This window comes from Notothenia rossii (genome assembly GCF_949606895.1).
Source record: "Notothenia rossii genome assembly, chromosome: 4".
In the NCBI taxonomy this organism is placed as follows: domain Eukaryota; kingdom Metazoa; phylum Chordata; class Actinopteri; order Perciformes; family Nototheniidae; genus Notothenia; species Notothenia rossii.
In genome coordinates this window covers 71,594,324-71,612,275 of record NC_136902.1, presented here as the reverse complement: position 1 = coordinate 71,612,275, position 17,952 = coordinate 71,594,324, and the positions used below count along the sequence as shown (strand labels likewise).

The 17,952-nt window shown below is 40.2% G+C and overlaps 1 protein-coding gene across 19 annotated transcripts in view; it reads right to left on the bottom strand.

Moving 5' to 3' along the window:
* The window catches only part of robo2 (roundabout, axon guidance receptor, homolog 2), a gene marked incomplete at its 5' end in the record, with an annotated part of 312,546 nt that overhangs the window by 37,876 nt on the left and 256,718 nt on the right, over nt 1-17,952 (bottom strand). For 12 of the 19 annotated variants that reach the window (XM_079674667.1, XM_079674665.1, XM_079674654.1 and 9 more), the window contains 6 exons: nt 1,986-2,157; nt 3,926-4,050; nt 7,711-7,722; nt 8,870-9,006; nt 17,373-17,511; nt 17,839-17,952. The exon at nt 17,839-17,952 is cut by the window's right edge and continues 7 nt beyond it. In XM_079674667.1, coding sequence (XP_079530793.1) covers nt 1,986-2,157; nt 3,926-4,050; nt 7,711-7,722; nt 8,870-9,006; nt 17,373-17,511; nt 17,839-17,952 — 699 coding nt within the window. The remainder of the gene's footprint in view (nt 1-1,985; nt 2,158-3,925; nt 4,051-7,710; nt 7,723-8,869; nt 9,007-17,372; nt 17,512-17,838) is intronic. The other 7 variants (XM_079674668.1, XM_079674657.1, XM_079674664.1 and 4 more) reach the window with 1 other exon arrangement.

Sequence of the window (17,952 nt, the reverse complement as noted above, 5' to 3'; positions counted from 1 at the left end):
GCACAAGGAAAGGTTAAAAGTATCTACATTTTAACAATAAACAATCAATGACGAAAATCCCCTTGTAATTTGTTTTTATTTCACTTTAGATTAATGCAAATGCTGTGATTAATTCCATTTATATGAGCAAATTCATTTGTTATAATGTGCCGAAAAAAGCCTGTGGGTTCCCTCAATTAAATATTGGGTAAGTTAGAGGTGATCTCAGAGAGAGTTAGTGCTCTCGCACAGTTGATATATTTAGAGTTGAATAATGTGGAGTCCCCCTGGCATCACAGAAGCCACATTAATTAGAAGGTATGGATTAATGATGTCAGACCTGCAGGGGCTAATTACCCAGTCTACCTCGGTAACCTTTCAACACATTATCACACCCACGTTTCCAACCCGATTTCCAATCTAAGAGGCTACATCTGACAAAAGGAAGTGCTTCCAAGAAAAACCCTTCTGCTATGTTCTGCTCAACCCTTAGCTTTCACATCCATTTCAACAACGATATTTCTCTTATTATTTTAGTCCCGTGGAATGTTTATGTAAGGGTGCAATTTGAGTATTAAGAGGGTCACTGCGTATCAGAAACTAAGCTATGAATCAAAGCAACTACTGCTTGCCAGTGACACACTATGCTGTAGAAGTGTTTCTGTTTGCTATTGCTTTTATTAACATTTACGCTAGATAAAGGTGTTTTGTTTTGCTTCTATAAAGCCTCAACTTTTATTGTTTGTTAATATATATATTTCAAATGAAGACCTTGCCTCCAAAAGCCTTCCCTGTTGACAGAAGACAGTCAGTTATGATTAGTGACAGATGCTAGTGCACAAGCATAAGACATTCCTAAGTCTAGGGATTTGATGCGCCTGATGGATGTGTCGATGGCGTGGAGGAGTGACAGGGGGGGGGGGAAGCAAGGCTCAACTAAGGCCTTGGGTCTCTGGATCAGGAATTTCTCATTACAGATCTCCTTGAACTCCACAGACTGTTGTCTGGGCTCTGGGCAGTAAATCACGTAAGGACTGCGACAGGTGTGGCCGTGACCTCACCCTGGCCCTCTTGTACTCTTTCCTCCTCTATCCTTTTCTGTCGGACCAACAACTATTTTACTACAGTAGCATACTGTTTGTTGGACATATTTATAAAAAAAACGAATGAAATGGTTAACTGTTGATAAGCCAGAGTATTTCAATTTAAAAAAGTGATGATATATATTTCAGGCAAATGAAGGACATCCCAATTTAGTTTGTCCAATGGAACCATTCTCACTTCAGAAGAAAAGGTTGCTTTTACTCCTTCTGCCAGCAGGTACTTCCACAGACATATGGATGGCCCTCGATCTTGCCATCACAGTAGCTGAGCAGATTAGATGCTCCCACAGCTCGCAGGACCACATCATTCATTCCACAGGAAACCATTGTCACTCACTCAATCATGTCCCCTCTCTTTCTGCTTCTCTAGCTCCCTCCCTCCCTCTCTCCCTCACACACACACACTTGCACCTCGCCCACTCATACAAAACGCTGATCATTAAACTTGAACAAACTCAAGGGTAATGCTTTATTTCCTTTCTAAAAGGAAATGTGGAAAATGTTAATTAAATTGTGTCATAAAAAAATAAGGAACAAAGAGAGTATTGCAAAACACAGTGAAGGTCATGGGCATACTGACATCTATCACAGAATAACATCAACAAAAGAATAGTGACGTGGACCTATAGTTTCACAGGGGTTAAGGGCCAAATTCACATATAAATTCAGCATGCAAGAAGTGTGTTAAACCATGAAAAACTATGATCAGATATCATTGAAAAATCTGTATTAAATATGAATTTGTGCATCGGTAAATGTCTAAATGCATTTGTTGAAAGTCCCTTACATGCATATTGAAAGTATATCTGTTTCTTATGCACCAACTTCTCCACATTTGCAGTGGTGCTAAGGTGTGTGTTAGTGTGCTGGCTTGGAATAAGTTATGTGTGAGTTTTCCCTCACCATCTGTGACCTCGAGTTGAGCCTTGGCGAGGATACTGCCTGCAACAGTCAGGGCCTGGCAGATATAATAGCCAGCATCTGCCCGCTGCACAGATGAGATGGTGAGGTCTCCGCCGGGTGACACCGAGAAGCGACTGCTGGGCTGCTGCGGTTGGTTGGGAAAGAGCAAATTCTGCAGGAAGAGGTACAAACAGCCAATTAGTAAGAACATGGAACCAGTACAACCTGGAAATATAACAAAGACCCCCACACATCCATCACCACCACCAAACTCACACATATGCTGTGCACACACACTTTCACACAGACTATTAGAGCTACACTACGAACCATTTCATATGTCACTTGGTTAACCAACCTCACACACTTCCCAACATGTATACAGTTTGATGACTTGGTTTCAAATGTATTCCTTTGCCAAGCCAAAGGCTCCACTGTGTTTTGAAGGCTACTTTTACTCTTGTTGGCTCCGTGACTACTTTCCATTCTGCTTCAATTCCAAAGCAGTTTTGAGCTGCTCTTTTACCCACAGAGACCGCCCCATAGAGTTGAGCAAATACTGAATATAATACAATACTTCTTTAGTATAGCTAAAGAGGAAGGGATAATCAATACCATGTACGTCATAGTAAATACCCAGGATCAAATGATGACAAAACATCACCTCTACATCTTTATTAGCCCAGCAGCCACTTTATCCCAGCTCTTTCGTTCACAAGAATTATCCCCAAATACATTAGCTGGATTTAATTACATTTAATCACTTTAATGCAACAGATGATGCTGTTTTAGTTTAATTAGGCTCAACCCATCTTTAGCGCATGAAAGAGGTACACTCCAAGGTATTTTTGACATTTAATTACTCTACTGAATTAGATTTAATTTGTTTTCTCAATAAATACCTTCATACTTTGTATATGTCTGTGTGGCTAAGATACAGAAAGCATTCACAAACACAATACAGAGTCAAGTGTTGAATGGTGTATGAAAGTGTGGTAAAACTGTTTCAAAAGACTCATCTTTATTGACAACGTGAGACAGACGCTGAATATAAATCTTCTTTATATGAACAAGTTCACAACATTACACAGTGTAACTGAGTCATGAGCTTTAGGTCAGACATTGTTAAGGGGTAAAGTGGGTGAGAATTACACCAAATGTTTGTGAGAACATGTAAGCATGTGACTCACTCCTGTTCACTCTTTTAAGATCACTTTGCTGTAATTGTTGGCCTGCAGGCTATGAGTGTGAGTTTGAACCTTAGCCAGAGCTGAATGATATCTCTGGCTCATCTACAAGCCCCAACAGGCTCCTAATTGGCACTGTTGTTGAGCGTTGTGAGGACACCCAGGTATTTGAATGGGTTATCTGCTCCAGTGAGGGATAGGATCGTTCTTATCAGTGCAGGGTCACGGGGAAACCGATTAGCACTTTGCCAGGCACACTGCCGTTTTGGCGGCTCCTGAGAACAAAGGTGTATATGTGTCTGTAGTAAAGATACGGATGACAGATAGTTTAGTTCGCAGTGCTCTGTGTGTGTGTGTGTGTGTGTGTGTGTGTGTGTGTGTGTGTGTGTGTGTGTGTGGGTGTGTGTGTGTGTGTGTGTGTGTGTGTGTGTGTGTGTGCTCTGTGTGTGTGTGTGTGTGTGTGTGTGTGTGTGTGTGTGTGTGTGTGTGTGTGTGTGTGTGTGTGTGTGTGTGTGTGTGTGTGTGTGTTGTGTGTGTGTGTGCGCATGTGCAATTATGGAAGGAGGAAGTACTCAGCAATTGTGCATACAGCCCAGGGAATCTAAACAAAGTGCTGAGAGTTGATCACCAGACGCACAGTAGATAACAGAAGATGCAGACTAAGAGAGCAATATATTTCTACATGTAAGATATATTGGGAAAAAGAAAATGTGTTTTCTACAAACTGGGTTGTGTGAGATTGTCTGCTCTTACCTGACTTCCCTCCTTCTGCCAGAAGACAGCAGGCTGAGGGTTTCCTTTGGTTTCACAAGGGAAGGTGGCAGTGCGGCCTTGAGCCACAATTTGGTCCCTTGGGCGAACGACAAACTGGGGCGCAGCTGAGGTCAAAGGGCAAAAACAACAATGTTAGAAGACCAGAGGTACACAGCGACACCAAACATCAGGGCTGGAGATAATCAGGGCTTGGGGATTTCAAGCAAAGACAAGCAATAAACCACATAGTCAAACAAAGTGGGAGTGCCGTACAGAGCTTCCATGCAGAGGAAGGACAATCATGGCTATCATTGCCATGTTAACCAGGTTGGCCATTCATCCAGGTGGGGCTGAGGCTGAATGAATGACATTGGCAATCACAAGGGAAATATTCTTAGTCACAATGGCACTAAGATCTGGGACAACACAAAGGCACACCCATTCCCTGGAATCATACACAACTGTGAACAGGTAAAGACATACAAGGATTCATTGTGTGTGATTTTACATATGTCTGCATCATAATGCATCTCATATAAAAGTCAAGATCTGAAGCAGCAATGTACTTTTGATCAAAGTTTTATCAACAGGGAGTGAGAAACAGAAAAGACCAATTCTGTGTTCACCACACTTCAAGCTAACACCTCTCCATCAAGTAGAGATGGAGGCTTGAAAACATATCAGACTTTTAAATTGTAGTGTGAAGCTTCCTCAGTCAATATTCATCTCCATCATGAGCCCATGCAGTTGTCACACACTCCTAGTCGCGACAGAGTGATACATTTCTGACTGACAAGTTGGCAGATGCAGTTTAATTATAAAGAGAGTGGAGTTCAGAGATTAGATACAACTCCTTTTGGTGTGCAGCTTCGCCTCTCTTTGCTCCCTGACCATAGTCTGAGGTAGGTTATGGAGGCAGCATTATCATTACTCGAACAAACAAAAACTGATCAATCCGAGCGGAAAACTGGGATAATAATGTATTATAATGTTGTTCTCCCATGATAAACTATCTTACTTATTACCATAAGGGATATTCATTTGTATTAATATAAAAAATTGTTTATGTCAAGTAATCAAAACCTATGTTATGTCTATGGGTTGGTCACAATACATTGCAGCATCGAAGGAAATAAGTTAAAATAAATTAGCCCAGCTTCAAAACTAGATCTCTGTGAAATACCTGAACTTAGACCCAAGCTTGTTTATTCTATACTTGTTGTGTTTACAAGTACCATGTTTGCTACATCGACAACACGTTCCATATAGGAAATTACATGATTCTTGCCGAGAGAATGTAAGTCAACAAATTAAATACTCAGGGTAAGTGAAGAAAATAGATAATAAAGGGCAATTTTCTTGAGGCAAAAAATATGGAAAACAAGAGGTTCAGAGATTGTTTGTACATTACATGACGAAGAAACAAATGTTGAAACATTTTGCACCCTTTCTGTTTCTTTTTATTTCTTTGTAAGTCCTTTCACTGACAAGCCAGCTGGTTCCAGTAAGGCCAATCTCTTCCCATTTGGCTGGTTTTTCTATGTAATCCCTTTTTGGGGTGTGTGTATTTGTCAAAGATACACACAGTTGGGAATGGTACAGATGGCTACAGATTTACTGCTTTCCCGTTTGGCCTTCTGCAGCTTGAATATCTCGTGGCTCTCACAATGCTGGGCCTGATACAGAGCTCCTAAATCATGCTCTGGCAAGGACTCAGTTCCCTCCCTTTGCTTCCTCTGCTCCATCCCACACATCGCATAACTAACTACCCGCTAAAAATATGGTTTAACACCTTACAGACTTGTCCCTTAATGCATCGCCATCGTCCCTTCTCACACTTTCTTCATCAATGTATTTTCCTTTCTCAAAGGCTCTTCTTGCAAATAAAATGTCAACTTAATTTATGGAGAAGAATTACCCAACTTATTTCCATATTTATGATACCAAGTACTGTCAAACATAATTTGGTTAAATGAATGATTTTGAGGTTTATAATTGGCTTGTCCTTGTATGGATGATTGTTGGCAGCTGGTTGTAAAAAGAAATATTGACTTTAACTCTACAAAAATAAAATGTGAATAATTGTTATACTAGCAAACACCTTTGCATCAGGACCCTTTACCTGTGGCAGTACTTTCAATTTCCCTTTCTATATTTCAAATGTCATTGTAAAGGGAATAAAATACTCATAGGGAATGTTAGGGGATGGACTCTAATAGAGGCAAAGGGGGTGAACAGAAAAGAACAGATCAAAAACTCAGACAAATCAAGAGGAAGAAATGGAGTGACAGTTTCAAAGCTTGGCTGAGGGCTAATTCACACTGGCCCTGTTTTTGATTCACAGACCCTAAATGACATGTGAGAGGCTACTTCCTGTCCTCTCCCAAGGAAACACCTGATCTGGCGTCCATATTTAATTCATGACGAGCTACAACTGCCTGGTTTGGAGAGGACTCACCATTTCAGGGAGAAAAGAACAAATGAACAGAGAGAAAGACATCCATTCAGTACACCCAGGGCCACAAACCAAGAGGCATTTCTTCTTTACAATCTCACGTTCAATCATATTTTATTCAGAAGTCTACGACAATTGCTGTCTCTTCCCACAGGCAGATTGAATGTGTAATTTCCTCCATCTTCTTGAAAGCTGACAGTTTGACAATTGCAGAACAGTTACTGCTGTTTTGGCAACCAAAGTCCTGCCAATGAGGCAGTGTCTGGGTTCTTCTGCCAGTCAAGTCTGTCTCACACTTATGCCATTCTTTTCTTTTCCTTTCTTTGTCCTGAAAAGTCTTTTTCTTCCTGTTATTTCTCTGTTTAGCCTCTCAATAGGCTCACCTTTTTTTCAAGATGCCCATTTTCACTCATTCCTTTAAGAATGTAAGCTGTTATGCATAACAAATGTACTTTTGCCTTGACCTTCTCCCAATCTCTAGGGAAATACAATGAGATTCCCAGCACTATAGTGTGGTACTCAAAAGAAATGAAGCTTGTCCAAAACAAACAGATCTCAGATTTGTGTTCCAACAATTCACAGATGGCTTCAAGACTTGCAAGTTAAACACGTTCTGGACCATATTTGATAACAACTTCTGAGACTATTGGACTGCCAGCCCACTCAGTCATTGTTAAGGAAATGGTATTGTGTCTACTGGCATTAGTTTTATGCTACAACTTTGAAAACTAACTGAAACTTTGGGTTTAGGGCATAGGATAAATCTGTCACACAAGAGAGTTCATTGAAACCTACAACAGTTCCATCACCTGCTGGTTGAAATCAGGTGATATAAATAAAGACTCTAATTTTAAATATTCTATGGCTTTTTGACATTTTGAAAAACTAACATTAAAATAAGTAATGCTTTTTGATTTTTAAACATTACTGCTTTCACAAGTTGTTTTATGATAACATTATGTTGATATAGAGAATACTTTTGGATCAGAAATTATGTTGACAGTTTGTTGAAATGTATTACAGTATAAGTAGGTTATTTGCATTTAAGTTAAAAACATTATACTCAAGAAAACTTACAGGAATAAAGTGTATCATATTAAATGAACAAAAACACTTGTTATTCACCATTAGTGTTTTATTAATCCAGTTAGAGCTGTAAAATCTCCACATACTACAAAACGATGTGTAAACAATAATTATAGGAGTGCACCATGTGAAGTAACACCTGTTAACAATAAAACAATGGTAATTGATTGTAAAGCAGTCAAATTAAACATTTGTATGAAGACATCATGCAGGATGGGATCAAATCAGAAGTATGGGTACTTACCGACAGGGCGAGCTGGAGACACAACAATGGAGGAGTGGATACACAAATAAACAAATCAAGACACAGACAAACAAACAGAAAAAACAAAAAAAGACAAACAGAAAAAAAATAAGACAAAACAAAATCAAAGTCAGAATGAATGACATGTTGCTTTGTGGCCAACCCTTTTCTGGCACAGGGTCAGCATGGCAGAGAGGATCCAGTAGTCTTTGTCTACTGGGCAGTTTTATTGATTAGCTCAAAGGCTCTGTTTCTCAGAAACAGCATGTCTGGAACAGCCATCTAATATGAGCGCACCCTGGTGGTCGCAAATTTCCAATTCAGGCAATTATTTTTGTGAGAGACAAAAAAGCTACTGGACCTTTGCTGTCTGCATTAATGAAATCTACATTTGTACGGATGTTGTGTGTCTGTAGTAGCAAAATGAAGGTGTGTTTTTTTAATGGACGGAGCAGAATAAAGGAGATCAATAGAAAGCAAAAACGTGAAGACAGCATGTGCGTTCATCCAGTGATCAGAACTGTTGAAGCACCCTTTTCCCTTCAGAAAAGTTGGTGCAGGTGGTGTTTCTTCGGTGCTGTATATGTCATCATCTTCAAGCAAAACACTAAGACGCTGCCTTCACAAATCACAAGCCCAATAAGAGAAAATGACCCACACCTGGTATTATCCACCCGTGGCCCTGTGTCCCTGTACATAATTCAACAGAGACTCTAATCACTTGGATTTAGTGTAAATAAGAGTGGCGAAATGAGGGTGAAAATTATGCTTAGCATGTTTTTATTAACATCGCAAAACCCCAGGTGTTGGACTGGCAGTGTGCACCAGTAATCTGTGAAATGGCTTTGCTGACTGGGTGGTTGCAGAATCGAGGGTAGCGTGGCTAGCAGACCACCAGGACAGGGGGAAGGTGGCAGAGTGTGTCAACGCTGCACTTGGAAATGTAAATAATTAAACAGATTCATTGACTGTCTACATCTTTCTTGGCTGCGGGAGTCAGCATACTGGGTTCCTATTTGTGTAAAGGGGACCCTATGGAGTAAACTACCAACCTGAACCTCATTTTAGTGTACATGTACGTTACCCTCAGTGCTCCATGACTTCTCTAAGTGTTGTCATATGCTAGTTATTGTCCCAAAAAGAAAAGAAGGGTTTTTACCTCTGACGGTGAGAGTGGCGGAGGCCTCCAGCTTGCCCACGCGGTTTTCTGCCACACAGGTAAACGTGCCCTCGTCGTTAATGGAAGCCTTCTTCACTCTCAGCAAATAGTCATCCTTATCATACTTGATCTCGTACCTATCAACAAAGATGTTACATCATCAGAATCAGAAGCAGGTTTATTACCAGGTAGGTTAACACATACGAGGAATCATGAAATCTAAGTTACCTGTTCAACATTGAAAATACATACTTTACATTCAGATAACAAATGAACCCTTCGACAGATAAGACTTGTTTCAGTATATTACCTAGCTGGTAAAAGTCTCCTTTGTGAGGAACACAGAAGCACAATTGTTCATTCTGACAAATGAAGATTGCAAGGATCAATTATTCAACAATGACAGACAACAAACAGAGTGTTGTGCGTTCAGTTGGAACCTTCCAAAACTTGTTTAATATTCATGAGATGCTTCTCTCTCTCTCTGTGTATGTATGTTTAAACCATATGCAGAGCTTTATGTATGTACATGTGCATAACTAGGCCATGCTGCAGCCACACCCCTATGCATGGATATATGTATACAATAAATCTAATAATAAAGAGCTACACCTTTGTATTTGACTGAATGTATATAGCATCTATACTGTAGCTGGCTGTAATTTCAATTACACTGCAATAGTCAACTGTTTGTGTTTGTTTTTTTTGCAAGAAGTTGTGTGTGCCTAGACCTGTATACATTTCAAGGCGGTTGACAGGGGGATGCTGGTCAGGCTTGTTGTTTCAGTCTGTAATTGAAGGGGGTGCTGGCCTGGCAGTGCGTAAGTAGTGGGGGGTGGTGGAGCTGTGTGATGGTGGTCTGTCAGCCTGACAACCTTCTGCTGTCCACAGTATGTCACTCACAGGCACAGAAAACAGTGTTGAGATGAACCGATAACAGGCCACTCTATGTGAGCTTGACACTATGTGGCCCCTTTAGAGCACATGTGCAGCATTTTAATAAGATTGTAGAATATTTTTGAATATAATCCGACAATGAAAAGTGAAATTGTTGCAATCTGTGTGTTACTTTCAGCCTTAAATATGAGTAATGCTGTCCATATATATACACCATTTGGAATCCCCCAAAGCCAGAATGTTTCAAATCCACAAAGGGGCTTTAAAGGACAGCCCTGACATTACATTCTCCTTTTATTATAGCTTTTACCTCTGTGTCATAAAACTCCAAACTTGCAGCCCAACAACTATTAAAAATACATAAGACATATGTCTGCCCAACATGGTGCTAACCCTTCAGAGATTGGAAAATGCAGCCGCAAAGTTATTTCAGAACTACACTGGCCATGTTCATTGTAATGAAGAAATATGCCACCCGGTCCAAAAGTATGACTCTTTTATATGTTTTTAATGGCCTTTAGATGACAATAGAGCTCTGTGGCACAGAGGAGTATGGTACATTGGACTTTGGCTACACAGCTTTCTAGAGGGATGCATATATTTCTGGTTTTGGTCTCTTCAGGGAAATTGCTGATATTTAAATAGAAGTGATTTATATTTTAAACTATGAGGTATTTTAGGGTAACTGTTTACTTTGGATAATACATTGGACTATTAGATATGGCAACAGTCTTTGATTTACAGCGAACATTTCTGATGTGATTTTAGAGTAACAGCATGCTATGGTCCATTCCCATCAGAGTGGGAAAGACCCCTCTGCTCGACCATCAGGTGTACTGATGGCTGCTTGCCACTAGCAGCTGCAAAACTAATCTGTCCTGTCCTGTATTTTTTTTTCACCTGCTGTTATGACATTTCCTGAGCAAGCATTCAAAGGCAGCTTTATTGAAGCACATTCCTCAACTCTGACTGCCAGTTCCTCCTATCCACACAGGTACTTAAGGAGCCATAATGATTATTTGACTGAGTCATGACTGAATGCTTTGTTCTAGAGAAAGGGGATGTACAGTTCAGGTAAGGGTGGGGGACGTGAATAAAGTATTTATTGTTGAAACTGAGAGACAGGCATCTACAGCACATTTTGTGACAATCCTGTTGCCAGATGAAAAATAAACAAGCTATTAGAACGAGAATTCCCCCAGGCTTCAATGGGAAGCTCAACATGAGGTACTGGCTTGCAAGAGGAGGTGGAGATAAGCAAAAGAGTGGCAATGGCTTAGGGAAAACACCATGACTCCCAAACAAACAAAGATGATAGCAAGTGAACAAGATACAAATATGTTGAGCACTTTCAAACACCCAACCATATCCAACTCTGCGTCAACAAACATCAGTATTCTACTGTAGGTAGAAGGTTTGCCGTGTTCATCATGCTAGTTTAAAATGATGATACATTTTGGTATGTAACATTTGCTTATTAGTGATATCATAAAGTACAGCTAAAGGAAGATAATTATTCATTTTAAGTCCATTTCAGTCTGGACCAAAATGGTGGACTGACCAATTAAATGGCAGAAGGACATTACCATCCAAAGAGCCATGCTAACATCATGGCTAACAAAATGTTGCGAATACTTTTGACCACGTTAATCTTGTGACCTCTGCAATTGTGACAGACATAGTTGTGACTAGGGCTGCTCGATTATGGCAAAAATCATAATCTCGATTATTTGGGTCAATAATTGATATCACGATTATCCATTTACTTTGAAAACATCAATTTATTGAAAAACAAATGTCAACGGTATGTTTTTAACAGTTGATTACCCTGAACTTTAAGTATAATTCAACTGAAAAACCAATACAAATTAAAATAAATTAAAAAAAAATTAAATAATCGTTTTATTTCGATTATGTTGTTTTCATAATCGTTGCAAGACAAAATCGTAATTGCGATTAAAATACGATTAATTGAGCAGCCCTAGTTGTGACACTGTGTTAAGGTAATGTATTAGAGCCAAATATGTTATAATCTCAAAACAACAAAACAAGTGGACAGTTCAACTGCTTATACAGTTTCCTGCAGTCTGACATCTGCACGACCGAGCCCTCACCATTTGGATAACCCACGTATACATGTACTGGACAACATGCTTTTTGTTCTAGGTCCCTACTCCATCAATCTCTCAAAAGAGAACCTCAGGCTGGTCCAGGACTTATTAGGGGAAAACATAAACCCAATCAATCTGTAATCAACTTCCTATATGGAATCAGCCTAGATGACAAGATGAGTGGAAATACTCAGTTGTGGCCACACAAAAGTGTAAGTACACACAGAAAGGGAACAGTAGCTCTTTATTGAGACTGAATTGGGCATAGTTCTGTTCTCTATTAGAGGAGGAATGTAATTGCACATGTAGAAGGGCTGTGGAAAGGAGGGAGAGCCAGTTCACTCTCCCTCCTTTTCAACAGAGAAAAGGCACGCTGTACACACACGCACTCACACAAAGAACAGAGTACACAATCATCCAACACATTTCCACACATGTGTCGAGTCATTCAATCTTGCAGGAAGATGAGGAGTGATGGGAATGTAAGCAAAGGCCAAGACAAAGCAGCATTTTCCTGGGTTGTCAACTTGATGTGTTTGCTGCACGAAGAAGGCTGTGCAAAGATGACAACTTTATTGCACAGACTTTAAAAGGCATCACATCTCAAAAGTCCTGCAGATGATCTGCTTTGAAACCATCTGTCAGAAACACACTCACCCATGCTCCACCTTCAGACTTTTGCCAATTCACCCGCATTAAGTGAATCGTATATCTCGGTAGTGTGTCCGACTGAATGTGTGCGTACTGTTATCAACAAAATGACTCGACCTGAAAGGATCTTATCTGCTCTGTCTCTGTGTGTACATGAATGGGGCCGGCTGTAGGCAGAAGGGTTGTGTGCCAACTCTGACTCAAGATACGGCAGAGGACCAATTCAGGCCTGCTCTCTGGCCCTGCTGCTCTGACACAAAGTCCCCTCTCTGCTCCACTTCATTCTGTCAGTCTGATCCAGTTTCACACCATCTAACAGCTACTTTAGCACATCCTGATCAAAAGAGCTGGAGACTACCTGTCCAGAGCTTGTCACCCATGAGAGGGAATCAATTAACCGCTATCGCTTCTCATCTTCCTTTTGTAAGGCCCTTAGCCAGAACTCTACTCCCTACTGGCATCTCTGAAGCATCAGCAGGGTCAGGGCCTACAATCAGTCTGACTTACATTCAGCACCTTATCCTATATTGATATAGGATCCGTTTGGAAAGACTTTGACCCTTATTGTAAGGCTGGTGGTTTGTGGGTAGTAAACTGATCTGAAATGTGCCTTTAAAAGAGTGACTTCTCTCCAGTGCCACAGTGGCAGAAGTGAAGTCTTTACTTATTCAAAAGTGGTTTGGAGCGGTCAGTATGGTAAATCTGAAAATGGAGATAGAGAAAACAAAAGAACTGAGGTAGTCATCTAGGCTTTCTTAGCAATTGAAAGGTCATTTTCTTTCTTTCCATGAGGATGAAAAGCTCTTATACATAATGAATTATCCACTGTGTATCATCCTAATTAATGCAAAACTAACATTTCTATATTCACGATCATAAACAGTGGATTCTTGTTTTATTCCCATTAGTTTACTGTTGACACAATCAATAAACCACTGCTGAGCATCATACTGCTATTGCACTCAGCACCCCCCCATACACATGCACACTCATAAATACCAGATGTATCCACTTATATATCAGGGGAAGTAATGGAGACAGGAACCATAGCTTGCCGTCTTTTCATTTTGCTGAGCTGCAGAGGTGAAAAATCACTGAAACTGGATGGTCAGCATAACGCAGACGCTCCTGTCACACTAGCTTTAACAGCTCTCTCAAATATAATGACCCACACACCTCTATCATAGACAAACCCACACCGGTGCAAAACCACGAAGGGAATGAGTCAGAAAGAAAGGCTTTTTCCTGCTGAATGTTGCAGAGGCTCTGCAGTGGAGGTCAACGGGGACAGGGGGCCTGAATACAGATAGACTGCAGGACCAAAGAGGCTCTGATAAGGCACAGCAGAGGGCACAGGGGTCCGGAGCAAACAAGCAAGGAAAGGGAAACCAAAGGAGGGAAAGACGAGGTCAAACACTGAGCTGGTATCCAGTGGGAGATAACACACACTGGCAAAGTATTTTTACTGGGATTCATAGACTATGGCGGAGACTCTTCCATTTGGAGACACAAAGCTCCCTGGTTCTCCTCTACTGGCTCTCTGATGTGGGAGCAGCTATTCTGTACTTTCCCCAAGAATCAGCAGAGATGCTTTACAGACTGATATTAATATGATCCTGATAGAATTCCAAATGAAGCTGCTCTCAAAAATGATATGTTTTCTGGTTTAAGGATTAATAGGGCTGCAAAATGACAAAATATATGGCTTTAATCTAAGTCTTGTTAAAAACTTTGCACCACCATATGCATTTAAGGAAAAACCATTATGAGAGTAAGAACCTGCAATGTTACCAAACGGCTGATCTAATTTCAGCAGCCGGTTATCATTCTGTCTTGGCCTGGCTATTAGTACATGTATTTGTTGGTGGACTACATGTTAGGGCTGCTCGATTATGGCAAAAATCATAATCTCGATTATTTGGGTCAATAATTGATATCACGATTATTAAAAACGATTATCCATTTACTTTGAAAACATCAATTTATTGGAGAATTTTTTTTTTTAACAGTATGTTTTTAACAGTTGTGATTACCCTGAACTTTAAGTATAATTCAACTGAAAAAGCAATAAAAAAAAAAAAGTAATTTGAAAAAAGAAAGAAAAATAAGTAATAATAATAAAAAAGTAATCGTTTTATTTCGATTACGTTGTTTTCGTAATCGTTGCAAGCCATAATCGTAATTGCAATTAAAATACGATTAATTGAGCAGCCCTACTACATGTATGTAACAACTCAAAGACTCCCATCCTCATAATGAAATGGTTTAATTGGAATTCGGAAAGAAGCCTTTGATATCAACACTTAAAATGGTATATTTGTTTTTTAAATAACAAAATCCTGTTATTAGGCGTTGGGTTGAACACAGTCCAGACAGTGCTTTAAAATATCCATGTCAATTTGGTTATTTCTAAATATTTCTTATTTAGATTTGGATCAAAAGTCAATGCTAATATTTAAGCTCAAAATCATAATGAATGCCCCTGCAGTTATAATGCACCTGTTGTCACTCGACACTTATACAGTAGCTATTTATTTGACTCTGACATGTACCAGACTGTTATTTGAATGGTTTCACAGGGATATGTCTAGGGATTTGGCCTCATACTGAAAAATGTACCTATTGTATTACTTTGCCGTACCAAAGCTTGTTGGCCAGTCTCCTAGAGTAGAAAAGCTGGTTTGATTTTAATCCAGTTTTTTTTTTAACAAACGTAGTAAAACTCCCACACAGAGGCAAAAGAGCATCACTATTGTCTCTGTCCTCTAATTGAAACAATCCTTGTGCTGTCTCTTTTTCCTTTTTCTATCCCACAGAGACTGAAGCCAGTGCCATTCTGATGGGCCTTATGTCTATGTGCCAGTGTGTGCATGTGTTTGCCTGGGAGGCTGCTGAAACCACTGAGCATATTAAAGACCTGTTTACTCAGCTGAGGCTCCATTTCCCTTCTTCCTAGTATAACAATTATACACAAACACACACATGAAAAAACCGGCACGCACAAGTGTAAAGGGACCAGCAAAGACAAGTTAAAACGATTTGATGGTAAAGAAGGAGCCACCTTACTAAGTCCCTCCTTTTACAGCTTAACATAATAATAAGGACAGTGTAACCTTTTGAGATAAAGAGCAGACAAAGACCTCTCCTCGCTGCATATAGAAGTGCTTGATCTTTAATCGTTTACTCCTATGGCTAAGACCATTACTGTTTGACGCCTACAGGTTGGTGACACATCAGCTGCTTCTATTTCTTCTTGTATTTCTGAGCACATGCTAGTTATCTTACTGGAAACTACTCCTGTGTGGGATTTTCAACCATTCTTCTGTCAGTCAGAGAAGGCATTGTTTGATGACAATTAAGTGAGGATAAATGGTAGGGAAAGCAGGAACACTCAGTCACTTTAAAATACGAGTTTTCTTTTTGCCATTCAACAAAGGCAGCAGAAAATGTCAGAATTGGAATATTGCAGTCTTCGTGCTTGCTTTCTAAGTCTGCAGAATTAAATATAGTGAGGGAAACTAATGAATTCTCATTGTAATTAGAAACATTGCACTATATATTACTTATTTGTTTGGCAGTATCTTTTTTTTTTGTTTTCTGTTCTTTTTTCAATATCTGAATAAGGCATAACTTCAAAGGGACAAGACGGTACGCAAGGACGGAAGCACATGACTCTCCTCCTACTCAGTTATAAATCTGCTAATTAGTGTACAAAATGAACTCATTTCCAGAGCCAACTCCCTATCAAAGGCATGAGTGAAGTACTTATATGTGTTTGCTTTGGCACAGTGCTCGTGTCGAACTGCCCAGTGAATCAAATCCTTATCAGACACAAACAACCCGCCCACGCACAGCTCTGCGGCTAGCCTTGAGAGATGTCAGGTCCACTGAGTGTATGTTTTTATGAGGTGATCCAAGCAGTCTGTGGCTGGCTTGTTTGCTAGGGACAAAAAAAGCTGGTCTCTTTGAAGTCCACTCCCGACAATGACACTACTATTGACTGGGAGTTCAGTGACTCATGTTGAAGCAACACACGGGACCAAGAAGCTACAGCATCTCTATATCATCAGTAGCTTTTTACAGGAAGTGAGCCAGACTATCTGGCAACGATGCTTTCTTGGTACAGACTTGTATTCCCTATTTTATTTGATCACTGTGTGTTTTTGCAGCTGTGAGTGAATGCATGTGTCATGTCAGCAAGGGTATAGGCACTGAAAGGGGTTAAATGTGTAAGAGAGGGAGTGATTATCCTTTTATGAGGTTTCTGTGCCAAGACTTCACCTGAATAGCTGCACCTGTACACAGACACTTGAGGGCCACGTCAGCAGCTATACGATGTCTCTGTATATCTGCTGTCTTTCTATCTGTCTTGGTCTACTTTGCAATGGGGCTTATTTTCTGCTCCTCTAGATGTCTACCTTTTAGCCTCCCTGCCAACTTACCTGTCACTCACTTTTAATTGTCTAGCTCAGTTTCTGGTTGTTTTCACGCAGACTCTTTCCTTGACAAGATACAATGTCTACCCCTCTGGCTGTGGGAGCTGTGTTATGGGATACCAAAGGGTGGGCTCATTCCATCCAGAATGTGTGATATGCATTGTGTAGAGCCTAAATAAGATTTTAAATGTCCCTTAGCAGCCAGGCCAGGTGAGCGCTGTCAGTGAGGGCTATGATTACTTCGAAACTGTCCCTCAGATTGACATTAATGCCTCCTTAGCTCCTTTATATAACGTGCAGCCTGTCACATTGGTGGTGGTGCTGCAAACCCACACATACATTTCATTACTATATTTTGAGGAAGCTCTCTATAGAAATAAAGCATATTTTTAAAGAATGTTCCTCTACCTTCCACGAGGGACATCAACGTCATCTTTCCTCCAGCGTACATTTGGCTGAGGGTCTCCTTGTACTTGGCAGCGAAACTCCACCGTCTCCTCTTCCAGGACCACCTGGTTGATGGGCCTCCGGAGGAAGGTCGGTCGTTCTGCATGATGGGCACCGAGGATAGAAAAGGAACATATTATTATATAATGTTGTGGGATTATGTTTGTGGGTAATGAAAATTATATTTCTTCTATTTTCCACACAGTGGTTTCTTCTTTCAGACTGGTGACCTTATGTCTACTAACTCTTGCTTTCATAACTCTCTTAGTCCATTCATTAACCCTCAATGATCATCTGCAATATTTTCTATGGTCATTACATTGATAGAGAAATGTAGTCAAAACCAGGAATATACAATACAAAAGTGGCTCTGCTACATCATTGAAGACAACATTTCTTTCAGGAGAGCAAGAGAAATAAATCTTACCAAACACGGTGACTTGTGCTGTCTCACTGTCCCTCTCTCCGACCATGTTGGTTCCCACACAGATGTACATGCCAGCGTCGGTCTTTCGTGTGTTGGAGATCATTAACTTCCCTC